We start from the raw sequence: 14,387 nt of genomic DNA, 5'->3' as shown, positions 1-14,387 counted from the left end.
ATGTTCGAGGAGCAGGCGACCAAGGTCAAAATCACATCCGTGGTGATCGTCGTCGGCATGTCAGCAATGCTGGCGGCGGTGGTGACTGACCACTGGGCTGTGCTCAGCCCCCGGGTGGAGAAGCTCAACGCCACCTGCGAGGCGGCCCACTTTGGCCTCTGGAGGCTCTGCAAGAAGAGCATCTTCATCGTGGAAGAGGACCCTCAGGGCAAAGGCTGCGGGCCAATCAGCTTACCTGGAGGTAAGTTGAGGTCAAGGTGATCTTCATGTCTCATTTATCTTTAATTTAGTCTGATTTGTGGATTTGTTGTGTGGTAGCTGATGGAAAGCTTTCCTGGCTTGAGTTTCCAGGAGTTATAGTGAGAAGATGAAAACTTTGTGAAATGTGGATTGGAATTGGTGAATAATAATTAGAGCTTTATAAATCCATGTAATTGAATAGACAAAATACCAAGAAAAAAAAAATTCATTCCTCCTAAAACTATTTTTAGGAGGAACTGGAAACAAACCTTTTCCCATTCTCTAAAAATCCTTTTCAGTGCTAAAAACGAAATCAAAATAGCAGAGCAGTGTGAGGCTCAAGTGTCAGTGTGAGCGTGCAGCAGTGCTGGTCAGCTTTTTTTTTTTTCCATCTGTGCAGCTGTCCCTTTCTCTATTTACTCCTTTCACACGCATACAATGCCACATGCCAGCACATATGTTGGCACGTGCTGGCATGTGTGCATGCATTCACACAAACACGCACACACGGACATGTGCTTGGACTGAATGTTTAACAGCTCTATGACCAGCTTCCCAGTGAACCATTATTATCTTCCTCAGAGGAAGTCACTGAACAGACTGCCAATTAAGCACATTCCAACAGCTGAAGTCAAGTACGCAATGGAAGTGTGAATGGAGTTTTTATTTTATTTTTTGCCGTACTTCACAGTTAACATGACTTTGTTGAATTTGTTCCATTCGGGCTCTTCAACCTTCAGAGTACAAAGAGAAATAAAACTCTGTTTACCTCACAGCCTTTTCCTCTGATTTCCCTGCTGTTTCTCAGAAAACAGCATAGTCTTACATCATTTGTCAAAATACCGTCTTACTCTTTCTATATTAAAATGAAAACTCAGATGCTTTTTAACTGATACCTCTTTTGTGTTGTCTGACTCATAGTGTCAAAACAGATTTGCAACTGGCTTTGATCAAAATAGACATAAAACTGTCTAGAGAGCCATTTATAAGGATTTGTTTCTGATGCCGCTGATAAACAGCGTTTTGAAGGATGCTTAAATTCACTCAGCTGTGGAAAGAACTCCAATAATTGCAAGCTATTAAAAAAAACAGAAAGCAAAAGTACAAGAGAGCCAAAGATGGTGCAAAATCTGTCAAAAAGTCAGGTAATTTTCGAAGTCATTTTAGAAGTCCTTTTGGATACTTGCGTAACATTTCATACTGTAACTCTGAAAATAAGTCAAAAACACAAGTCTAGCTTTCATTTAAGACTCTTTTTCCACCAAAAAAAAGTCTTTAATTAGAAACTCTCTCTGAACAGAGCCAGCCCTGGGGGTAAAGAGTGTCTCTCCCTGGCCTCTGGCTGTGTGTGCGTGCCTTGCAGCTTAACTGAAAGATTTCGCTCTGACTCTGTCATTGACTTTGCCTCCGGCTTCAGCACCTCAGGATCAGCGCAGGCCTTAATGAAGTGTGGCTTCCCGCTCCAGCTCATGAGTTAGAGTACACCTGGGAGACTCAGGAGGAATGAAGAGGACTTGGGGGGAAGAAAACAGACGATTGCTTGGGCATGTAAAGGCAGGAATGCCTATGTGGAGAGAGCGAGACTGGGTGCTCTTTTAGAGAGTCTGAAGATGGAGGAGAGAGATGGGACTTTCTGTCAGGAAAGATGATGCTGCACCTTATTTTACTGCATGTATCTCATGCGAATTGAGGTGGAGGCAAAAGGCAGGAGGAAAAGAGGTGTGACAGCTACCTGTCATAAAAATCTGCACACCTTGCAAAAATAGTGACAGATACATTTTTGTTTATTAAGACCAGTGCTGGGGATTTGTTTTCCTCGTGGACAAGTCAGTCACCTGTGGAATGCATGAAGGGCAGCATGTAGTATGACAAATGATCCAGTCACAACCATCACAGCCTGACAGAAGCACTAAAACAGTGTCGGAATATTTGTGCAAAATCTCAAGTGCTTCTCTGGCGCCACATGCTCCCCTGAAATTGACAGGACTCAGCAGAGAGAAGCCACCTAGCAGACTATACTTGCTAGTGGCTTGAATTTCTGTGCAGCACCGAGAGTTCAGCTTAGCCTTAAGTTTGTTTCCATCTCTCCAGGTCTGCAGCGAGAAACAAAAAAAATATACCAGCTGTTTTGTCAGACACCCCTTGGCTACATTCCCACAACCACCATGATGCTTTCACATCTGGGTAATGAGAGAAAATGAGTCATTCTCTCATATCAGCTGAAAAGATCTAGAGATTTTGGTGTGTGTGGTTGCTCTAGCATTTTACTCCCACGCCAGGCTGAATAGTTTTGGTTACACAAGCCCATCTCTTCTCATTTGTGACCCTGCTGCTCTCTGTAGGCATGGCGGTGCTTCTCTAGTTCTAGCTTCCTTTTATGCCCTGTAATCCAAAGACGATGCAGGGCAAGACGCTGATTGGTCAGCCTATTTTGTGCTTTGTGTCACTGAACATCCTTACCAGGCTGCCTGACCCGCTCCAGTGCCCAGGAAAAGGTGTCAAAACGCATCCTCTGAGATGCTTTTCTCCACTTCCATCCACCAGGTCAGTCTGCCAGGTCTGTGCAGTTTGACATGAGGCGAGAGAGGACTGCAGAAGAAACAGCCGTTCTCTGCCTTCAGAGGTCTTCTTGTTTCTTGATGGAGTGCTACAAGGCTGAGCGGTGAGGGTTTAGGTAGAGTGCACATTGTATGTGCCTAAAATACTCGAGTGTCTAAGGGGGCTTTTGTTTGAATTTAAAAAGCCAGGCAACAAAACCGTGCAACTAGGTCTGCATTGAAAAGTAAATTTGACTGTTCTAATTGATTGCAGACAACAGCTAAAATCCAATTAGTGTGGCTGGCCATGCAGTTCTAATTAATTACTTTGATAGTTTAGGATTTATTAGTCCAGGCGACAAATGTGACACCAAAATATGTGGAGTATGTACAAGCATGCCAGATTCTGAAGGCAAGCAAAAGCAAGCAGAGGGGCTGACTGGCTAACACCCGTGTTACCTTATCTGCTTCTAAATTTAATGTGTTAAGCATAAAAAGAAGGAAAAAAACAGGTTGCTCATGAGTGCACTATAACAGATTACATCCTTGATGAAGAGTATACCCAAGCAAGCAGCAGTGATTGGACTTAATAACACAGATTTGCATTTTCCCAAACAGAGGGGGAGTCAGTCGTCATGAGGAGCGTACACAAACCCCTTTTTTCATATAGACACAATTACACAGCTTCTGCGAAAGGGGTTGCGTAACAGCGGCAGCAAAGCGGTGAACCCAAATGACTTTTGAAATTAGCTTCCCACAAATGACGCATGACAGCTTGAGTGCTGTAAAAACCAAACAAACCCTTTATGGATCGCATCATGCAGCTCGGCTGGGAAATCAAGAGCGCAAATGGTGCTTTTGTGCGCACGTATGTGTTCCTTCACATATGTGCTCAGAGAAGCGAGGGAGAAGAGTTCATTACCAATGATGTTTTACTGCTTCCAAGAGGTCAACCATCATGGTGTTTTTTTGGAGCTCCAAAAAACACCTTCAAGTATAAAAGCTTCCCTCTGACACAGTGCCTTTCAAATGCCCTCGATTCATAGACACAGTAGCACCAACATCACCTTGAGCCACCCTTTTCTCTTTCTTTCCAACCACGCTCTGAGCGCAGAGCCCAAAACTGCGGAGGTGTGTCGCTGGAATTTGATATTCAGAAAACAACTCACAGCTTCAAAATTTCAGATGAATCATTCCACGATATGTAAATTAGAAATATATAAAAAGAAATTACAGAGCTCAGGGCTGGTGTTGCTTGCAGGATGAGCAGAGGACTAAGAAACTTTACTGTTTTAAATTTCATAATAAAGGTTAGGACACACACAAGAGACATGAGGGTAGTGAGGACTCTCCTGTGCTGTTTTGTCCCAGATACCGGTGCTCTGGCGGAATAGCCATTCAAATACCACCATGATACATCCCATTCACATTGACCCAGAACTACCCGGTCACTCTGTTTAGCTAGAAAACAGTTTCCTAATTACCTAATATTATGTTTTCTTTGACAATTCTGCAGCAAATTCTGTACAATCTTCTAGATTATTATGTTTAAAAACATAGAAGTAATTCTGTTTAACCGTAGTGCAAAAACCACAGGAATACTTAACTGGAGGAAGACTGAAAGGAAGAGCTAAGGTGGAAGAGAGAAACGGGCATAGTGACAGGTAGAGCGGGGAGGATGAAGAGTAAGGAATGGATAAATTGGAAGCTGAACATCAAAGATAGAAGGTGGCAGCAGCAGAGTTGAATGGAAAGAGGTGAAACTAAAATGACAGGCGATACCTCGTCCTAATCACTCTCCCCTGGAACTAAATCTCCACATTACCCTGACTGCAAGGTCGATGATACGCACCCAGATGTTCTCTTCTTCTGTGAATGCTCACTGTTTCATCGTGCCTGATTTGTTTTTCGCGTTTGTTTTTTTTTAACTATTTGTGGGCAGCGTGCTTTTGCTAAAATTCAAAATGTTAATGTTTGTGCTGGATTGCAATCATACTAACAACAGGGTAACCGTAACTTGGCAACAGAAGTTACAATTTTTTGGCACGCACAAAGCAGCAGTGCGGTTAAATTGTTTTGATGAATCACGTATGCATATCTCCATGATGCCGGCGGCTTTTGACACCTCAGATAGAAAATGTGTTGAGCTGCCCGCCCTGTCTTCTGTCTGTTTTAAGCAATGAGGAAAAGAGAGATTTATTCTCTGGACTTTTCATCTTCTAACACTTTGAGTTTTTCTAGTTATTTGGTGTGACCTTTTTTTTTCTTCCAATGAATCAGCAAATCACATAATGTAACAAAAATGATTATGTGGAGACTGGCATGCTACTTTTGCAACAACAAAAAAATCTGAGGCTCTGATTTAACTTTGAAGCTACAAACAAGTTCTGTTAAAGCTTTTACAATATGTAAAATGCAGTTGAAAGATCATAATGTGAAATATCTGTTAGGTAGGTATTCAAGTCATAATGATGACTTAGTTTGTTAACCATCAACCTGTATTTTTCCAGATTTATTTCACATACATCTGTGTATTATTTTTAAAATACATAAATCCCACTTATAGTTGTGTGCTACAGTGTGTTTCATAAACTTTCACTCCCCAAGGGTTACTGGACTTAGATTAAATTTTAATTGAAAGTGTCGTAACATTGTGCGTAGCTACAGCTCCATGCTGCAACATTAACAATGAGGCTCTATTATTTCCATGCTTTCCACAGAGGTCATCAGCTTGTTAGAATGGAGACTGAGCACTGTTAAATCCTGCCCACACTGGAGGGAAAAACAATACATTGCTCTTTAATGACTTTGTATTGTCACCATTTGTGTTCCATCTAGACTGTTAAGCTATTTCTCCAAGCTGTCTTGCTCATGTAAAAGCAGCATCGTGACTATATACTTTACAGTCTATAGGGTTTGCAGAAACTGGCCCAAAGCAGAGAAAGTATCCAGGGTTCTCAAGTCTATTATGTTGAAATGGAGTGGCTGTGTCATTATGACCATTTCACAATAAACAAAATATCAGTTTAATGCATTAGATGAATGTAGACAGCTAGGTGTGATCAAGCATCTACTAAACATCGCTTTTGAACCAGTTTCAACCTGACTCGCTGTGTTTGTATGAATGCATGTTTTAGATCTCTAATCAACATTTAATTATTGGAAGTATCTGTCTGAATTCAAGTCTGCAACAGCCTGAAAACACAACACAGGCTATAAAAATGTCTGCGAATGTCTGGTCCTTAGGGGGCAGCAGTTGGACAATATTCAACTGTTTTGTTTTTTGACGAGCAGCTAGTGACAGCTAATAGAAGAAAACAGACTGAAATCAAAGACTTACTTAAAAGTGCAGCAAATTTCAGGAGATAAATCACTGTTACCCACATAAACCGCAAACACAGACGGGGAAGCTTCAGAGGATTAGCAACAATAATTTTTTATTACTTTCAACATCGAAACTCTCAATCAGGATAAAACAATTAAAGAGCAGTTTTGTCTTTGCGTAATTCTAAGGGTCTTTTATTTGTCTTATCTTTGTGTGGAAGGCAGATAACAGTCTTCAGAGAGACAGGAGAAAATCTCACAGCCACACACAAACACATATTAAGTCAGATTAGATTAGCCTCAGAGGTAAAGACGCTTAATGAGAGAAGACCGATAAAAATAATTTATTGTGTATTATATAATATATTATTTTAATAATATCTGTATAATGTCTGTGCTGCACTTTGACCTCGGCCCCACCTCCAGCCTCACACACACATCCATGCACACGCTCACACGTACGAGCACAGTCCCCTTGATATGCTTTTACATGTGCAAATAGCATTCAGGCTAGCCAAGACCTGCAGCAGCCTGTTGCTAGGTTACCTCTTTAGTGATTCTTTCTCATCCTGAGTAACAAACAGCGCCACTGTTGCCTGGTACACACACGTAGTACATGCACACACACACGCAGACATATACGCAGACACCGGCGCACAAACGTTGTCCATCTCTGTGTAGACAGAGAAAGCACCTGTCTGCTTTATGGGTTTAATCTCAGCGAGAAGGGAACGAAGGGACACTCGCTTGGCCTTTAAGGTCCACTCCACCTCTCGCTCTCAGCCAAGCTGTCTTCAGAGGCAACAAATAGATAAATGTGTGGGAAATGACTGCACCCAGGAATCATTTTTCTACAGCTATGAGGTTATTTTGAAGATTGTGGTCAAAGGAGCAGAGTTTGGGCAAGCAAAGTGCAGAGATGCATCATTCCCTTGTAGAAATCGGTGTGAACTCATTTCAGAGGAAAACAGCCAACAGGGGAGACAGTGAAGGATTTAAGTATAAACTTTATTCTAAGATGATGGCAAGCCACAGAACACTGCTATGACTTGAAGGGGGTGTTGAGCATACTGGGATCATAAAGCCAAAGAGGAACTTCAGCCATTATCAGTGTTGATTTTTTAAGTGTTGTGAGTATTAAGGACGCCACAGAACCGTGCAGCAGAGAATATTTGACGCCGACCTTTTTGTAGTGGTCACCATCAAACGACATGAATGGCAGTTTCTTATTTATACATCTAAGTTTCTGTTTGTTCATTTTTGATTTGTTTTGATATGTCCTTAATCGACCACTTAGCATTAATTTGCATCACACAGTTGTTGCAGATTTGTCTGCAGCACATCCATGATCCAAATCTCCTGTTCTACCACATCCCAAAGATGCACAATTGGACTGAAATCTGGTGACTGTGGAGTCATTGTCATGTTCAGGAAATCAGTTTGAGATGATGTGAGTTTTGTGCTATGATTCAATATCCTCCTGGAAGCAGCCATTAAAAGGTGGGTACACTGTGGTCATAAATGGGTGGACACCCATATGGAAAAGAAAAAGAAAAAACTTATAAAAGACTTGCATCAGATGTGGCCTACTTCATATAGTGAATCATATAAGGCTTAAATGATTTACTCATGAAAGTGGCTACTTTCTCATTACTTTCATATATTGTTTTAGGAAGTATCCAAAACATACAAGTTTCATTTATATAATTTTTCAAGGGATCTTATATCTGTTTTCACTCTTGTATGCTTTTCATACAAGTTTCACACAAGACAGATAAAAACTTTATAAGATTTATATATATATATATCTTTTCCATATGGGCATGGTCAGCAAGAATACTCAGGTGGGCTGTGGTGTTTAAATAATGCTAAGTTGGTACTAAGGGACCGAAGGTGCGCCAAGAAATTAATCAGAAACTGAATTCTTTATTAATCCGGAAGGAAATTATGTGGTCACAGCTGCTCCAAGACAGTAAGAACAGTAACTGACAAGTTAAAGTACCAGCTCTTACTTTCTTTCTCTTTCCCCCACATCACTACACCACCAGCAGCAGTTTGAAACTTTGAACTAAGGCAGGAAGGCTCCATGCTTTCATGGTGTTTATGTCAGATTCTGACTTGACCATTTGAATTTTGGGGGAGAAACCGAGACTCATTGGACCAGACAAAGTTTTTCCAATCTTCTATTCTCCAGTTTTGATGAGCCCATATAAATTGTCTACTGTAGTCTATTTGCTTCATGGCTCAATGTGTTGTGTGGTCAGAGTGCTCTTCTGCATACCTTGTTTGTAACAAGTTTCTTTGACCTCTGGCATCAATGAGACATTTTCACCCAGGGCACTGGATATATTGTCTTTTTTGGACATTCTCTGCTAATCATAGAAATGGTTGTGTGAGAAAATGCCAGTAGACCAGCCCATCTGTCTCTTCGATTACCTTTTTTTTCTGATTCAGTTTGAGCTTTAGTATGTTTTCTTGACAATATGTACATGCCTAAAAGCCTAACAGCATTTTATTTGCAATATATATCAAATTCTCCACTCAATCTTAATCCTTCAAACTCGGGTCCTTTACCAGAGGCATGAGAGTTTAAGGGTCCTGCACAGCATCTTTGCTGTTCCTAGGACTGTGCTCTTCTGGACAGAGATCTCAGATGTCATTTGTTGGATCTGATGGAACCACTCACCCAATTTGGGAGTCCCTGCCCCAAATGCTCTAATTACCAAGGGGACCACTGTTGCCCGTTCCACATCTTCTCCAGCTCCTCTCTTGGCTCTTGGTACTTCTCATCTTCCTTTTTTCTGATGTTGCTATGACTCGTTATAGCTACATCTGTCACTATGACCTTCTTCCTCTGCTTGTCGACTACTAATATGCCCACTTGGGCATCAGCTTGATCATCTGGATCTGGATCCATCTGCATCTAGAAGTCCCACAGGATCTTCATTCTCAACCTCCCTAGTGGGTTGCCACTTTACATATAGCCACACACAGAGTTTAGATGTTCATTGTCACAACAGTATTATAAAAAGAAACATTTGTTCATGCAAATCTACAAGATTTCCAGATGATAAAACTAACAAGACTGTTTTTGCAGTACTGTGTGCTCACAATAGTCTTATGCACCATTTAATGTAGTGTATCAGTCATAACTGTAAAATGTCAGTCAGTAATGTTACCTTGCTACCAGATCTACGTAGGTGGAAGCTGTTCAGCTTTGTCAGTGTGATCAATCGGCGGCTCTGGTGTGGACTGGAGCCGTTAGAGCATCCCACAGACTGTACTGTGAAAACTGCCATCCTTCACAGTAAAGGGACATAAAGATTTTAGTCCAGAATACTGCTCGTTAGAAGTAATAAATCAAGAACATTGTATATGAACACAATACACAGATTTTATATTAACAATAATTAACTTTCAAAAAAGTTACAAGTTACAGTATAGTATGATTATCAGGTGTTTCAGGTGTGTGAAATTAGATCTAGATACACAAGGCATGAGTTTCATAAAGTCTATTGATAGAATAATAGCTGATAAATAAGGTAGTTTAAAGCACAGCATGGACAAAAACTAGGTTTAGGTTAGTAGAAATGCAACAAACCACAATCCCTGTTTAGTTTGTCATAGCTTTGTATATGTGTGTGCGCACACGTGTGTGTGTGTGTGTGTGTGTGTAATTAATTCATATGGTTTTCTAACAGACTACAAGGATTCAGTCTGCACTATCGTCTCACCCTCCCTCTTTCTTTCTCTCTCACCTCTTTTCCCCATCCTTTCTTACTCTGCAGCAAAAAACTGCTCCTACTTCAAACACTTTACATCAGGGGAGGAAGCTGAAGTTTTTGAAGTCAAGACCCAGAAAGGTGGGTGTTTCCTCAAAGCCACACAGGCTACATGTGTTACAACAGCATCCAACTCTGAAAAAAAAGTATAACAGGCAGAAAGCTGTGGTTTGCCTTTTGATTTTCCATATAATAAGATAAAGCTTTAACTTAAATACAGTGCACACCATTTCTCGCAGAAATCAGATGAGAAATGAATCTTCTACAGCCTCAGATTTGATCTTTTTATCCCTTTTGTGTTTTCAAAGTAAATGTGATTCAGTCAAAAAGCTACTCTCTTCTTATGATGACAACCTGATGCTTTTAACTTCAGGTAGAGAGAAAGACACACAGCACACAGACATAAAGATATACGTTTAGAGAACACTGCTCTAGATAAATGTTAGTATAGGTACAGTCCACAGGTACAGTATATGTATATATGCCCTACACATATATATACACATATGTATATATGCACTACACAGTATACACTATATATTCTTAATTTTTAAATTCAGGTGCTTTCAGTCTAATCTCCATAGGTGTATGAAATCAAGCATCTAGCCATGAAGTCAGGCTTTACAAACATCTATTAAAAAATGGGTCACTCTAAAAAGCAAATTGAATTTCTCTCTTCCTAGATTTTCCATCACCAATTGAGTGCTGTGTTATATGGAAGTGTTTAGCCACAAATAGGCAAACCAGGGTTGCCATGGTGTGTATAAGTCACCATTACTCTGCTGACTCAAAGACTGCAGATTCATAAACCTCCTGCAGCCTTAACATTGGCAAAACAATCTGCCAGGAGCCTCGTAGCATGGGTTTGAATGGCTGGGCAGCTACTGTAGGTGTAATCTGTAGCTTGCCAAATACTTTTGTCCATATAGTGTAAAGACCAGGGCAGGACATTTACAGTACCCTGTAAACACTAATGAAATTTGCTAATATCAAGAATATTTTAAAAAATAGATGAATGGGAAATGGGAAAAACAAGAATTCATAGTTTTATCTTGTAGTAGAATAATACAATATAAATACACTTTCATATGATAATAATATGTGCAAAAATACATGAAAAAATATATGTAAAATATTTATGGCTATAGTTACTGCTTTATGTTTGGATTTTTATTGTGTATTGAGCAGTGTTTGCCTTCTACAGATTCATGCTTTATTATGGTGCTTATATGACTCCATGTAAAGGCATTTATAATATGTTTCATACAAATTTGGCTGGAAACATCACTTACAACACTGAGACCAAAAAAACCCCAAATGCAATAAACAATATATCTGATTTTTTTTAAGTCTAAAAATAAATTATAACAGAAAACGTTACGCAGAATAAAATACAAGAAACAACATCAAATTCAGACTGTCTGAAAACACCTGCTCAGCAGTGAGGCACAAACACGTAACTATGTCTGAAATGTACAAACACTGGGATGCATTCACATACCTTCATACACACAGACAGACAAAAGTCCTGAAAAAACAACCTGCACTGGAAAGACAGAGTGTAAGGTTGTTTTACACTCGGTGTTATTCCCCAGCCGGGGTGCTGAAATGGAATAGGACGCTCCAAGGATCATTTGAGTCACAGCTGGAGTGTTACAGAGAAGAAAAGAATAGATTATCTTTATCTGGAAAACAGACAAAAAGGAAGAGGGCGGGAAGAGAGCGACAAGTTCTAATCATCTTGTTATAAGCCTTCAGCATCTTATCTGTCATGCAAGCGGCATTATTGCCAGTTTGGATAAATGGCTGTTGTTTTAAAAGTGGGGCTAATTTAAAGGCTAATTATCTGTGACATAACTCGGCTGAACGCAGTACTGAAACAATTATTATGTAAACGATACTGTAATCCTCCCCTTCTGTTCCTACCCACTGTCTCGGTTTTTAATCACCTCCACTTTCTCTTCTTTTTCTTCCCCTGCTCTCAAAGACGACCGTGTTTACTGTATTTTTCCCTCTCTTCGTTTCCCCTTTTCGTTCCTCTACTTCTTACTAATTTCTACGAATTTTTTTCTTCTCTTTCTGCAGAGTACAATATCTCAGCAGCAGCCATTGCCATCTTCAGTCTGTTCTTCATGATCCTGGGCACCCTGTGTGTAATCTTCTCCTTTGGGAAAGGGCGGGACTATCTGCTCCGGCCTGCTGGGATGTTTTTTGCCTTTGCAGGTTAGCTATTACAGATGATTTTGCCTTGTATTTACAGCTCAATATGAGCTGTGTCATTGCCATCGTGTTGCACACCCTCTTCACTGGTGATAAATGTTACTTATGCAACTAATTTAGCAGAGTTAATAAAATTGTTTCGTGTTTGTGAGAGACAGAGAGAGAGAGGTGTCAAATGCCGATAGAGTTGATGTTTCTCTGAGGTGACAATTTCAAATATCTAAGTGTTAAATTACCTATGATTGGTGTGAGCTCCGATCTGTTCCAAACTTAAAATAAAACTGACAATCTTCTAGTATAAACGAGAAACTGTGACAGCGTTTGACTGAACCGTCTTGACAACACAAATGGCATGAATGCAAATGAAGCATCTGCTTTTTCTGAAGCCGATTATAACCAGTTCTCTCTTTCTGGCACGCAGGCCTTTGCATCATCATCTCTGTCGAAGTAATGCGCCAGTCTGTGAAGCGCATGATCGCCAGTGATGAGACCATCTGGATTGAATACTACTACTCCTGGTCATTTACCTGCGCCTGTGCCTCCTTTACGCTGCTCATCCTCAGTGGAGTCGCCCTGCTCCTCATCTCCATGCCTCACATGCCACGTAACCCCTGGGAGACATGCATGGACGCTGAGCCTGACACCTTAGATTAGCCACAGGTGATGTAACAGCTATATCTTTAAAAAAAGAAAAAACACACACACTCTCACACACACAGACAACTGTAACTATAACCAACTTTGCTCTGAAAGGAGAAGTTTTCTCTTTCTGTTATTATTGCGATCAATTTTCCAAAGCATTAAAAGATTTTCTGCATCATTTCTCATGATCACATCCATTGGTTTCATTCAGTGTTTACCAAAATATTAACACAAAATATCAACACATTGTAGAACAATTGGGACCAAGAACTGTAAAAAAGTAAGTAAGTTATCTGAGATGTGAGACTGATTTGCCAAGATTCATCTTTATTCTGTATTTCTAAAAGCTCCTATTACTTTTTTCTTAAAATTCATATTTTTAAGTAACTATGACTTATGTTACGGTACCAGATCAGCCATGAAAGAAGTAAATATCATTGTGACAATAAATAAATCAATGATTGGCAAAAGCTGTGTGACATCTGAAGAGTGGATTCCTTCAAACAGTCCCAGGCCTTTTTTTTTTTTTCGTCATTTTTGTCTGTATGTCAACCAGTAAATCATTCCTGAAATGTTACTGCATTAAAGGAAATTAAGTCTGAAGTTTTTCTGCTTAGCATATATTTGGCTAGTGCCGACATGTCAGCATCTTTCACACAAACTACAGGCAGCCATGGCAGTGTCTTACTGACCAAAGCAATTGTAAGGAGGATTTTGGTGCAACACTGTATAGTTCTGTGTGACCAATTTACCCTAGTGACAGCCAGAAACCTCGAGCAACAATTCACCAATCAGTCAGGCACCAGTGGTTGCTAGGCCATCACCAGCTGGTCTCAAGGCCTGTGTGACTGGGTCTTCAGGGGTCACTGTCAAGAGCCTATATAATGCCAGGTTTTAATGAGGTGTAAATATAATAGATCAGCAGTTTGATTTTTTAATACTGGATATTGGATCCAACAAGTGGATGGCTACTAACTGAGGAATGAATCAGTCTAAAGTATTATGGTATGCTTTGTACAAATGTGGAAGAAGTAACACATTAAAAAAACAAAACATCTGGAATGCTCTTTATGTCCTGTGTAGACAGATTCTTTTCCATTTGTACATCACATTTAGTTGTTTGTGACACATTAGCCTGTAAAGAAGTCCAAACTGCTGGGCAGTTACATATACATTCATAATGTATCTGGTCATCGGTGATTTATCTGACACCAGTACTGTCCAACTGCAGTAAATCTAGTCCTTATTAAAGTAAGATCATTTTCAAATGCATTTTTATACTGAAATTCGACAAATAAATCAGAAAAAGAAAGACTGACTTTTTTTTTCTTTTAAGAAATACTGAACTAAATCTGTACCCCACCACAACAGATAGGAAGAGTGAGCTTACACGCTTTAATGAGTTGTAATGGTCGGCAGCCTTTTCATTCCTCCAACTTTCTACAATTGATCTATGCTCATCTATTGATCATCATGAGAGAGACACCGCATCCCGGAGACTCCCTTGTTGACATAAGTCATTGATTTTTGAGTCCCTGGTGATTTAGGTCTAGCAGCTCTGATCCATGCTGTTGTCAATAATATCTGCTGAACCTCTGGCCTGTGCTTTGTATGTTAGAAATGTTCTGTTGTTAGTCGAGAC

At 40.1% G+C, this 14,387-nt stretch overlaps 1 protein-coding gene across 1 annotated transcript; it reads left to right on the top strand.

Moving 5' to 3' along the window:
* cacng1b (calcium channel, voltage-dependent, gamma subunit 1b) lies at positions 1-12,757 on the top strand. The gene is made up of 4 exons (XM_063470619.1): positions 1-241; positions 9,890-9,964; positions 11,969-12,106; positions 12,525-12,757. Exons 1-4 carry the CDS (start codon positions 1-3, stop codon positions 12,755-12,757), a joined length of 687 nt encoding a protein of 228 aa, XP_063326689.1.
* Positions 12,758-14,387: the final 1,630 nt, after the last annotated feature.

This window comes from Pelmatolapia mariae, linkage group LG4 (genome assembly GCF_036321145.2).
Source record: "Pelmatolapia mariae isolate MD_Pm_ZW linkage group LG4, Pm_UMD_F_2, whole genome shotgun sequence".
Lineage (NCBI taxonomy): Eukaryota > Metazoa > Chordata > Actinopteri > Cichliformes > Cichlidae > Pelmatolapia > Pelmatolapia mariae.
This window is presented reverse-complemented; position numbering and strand designations above follow the sequence as displayed.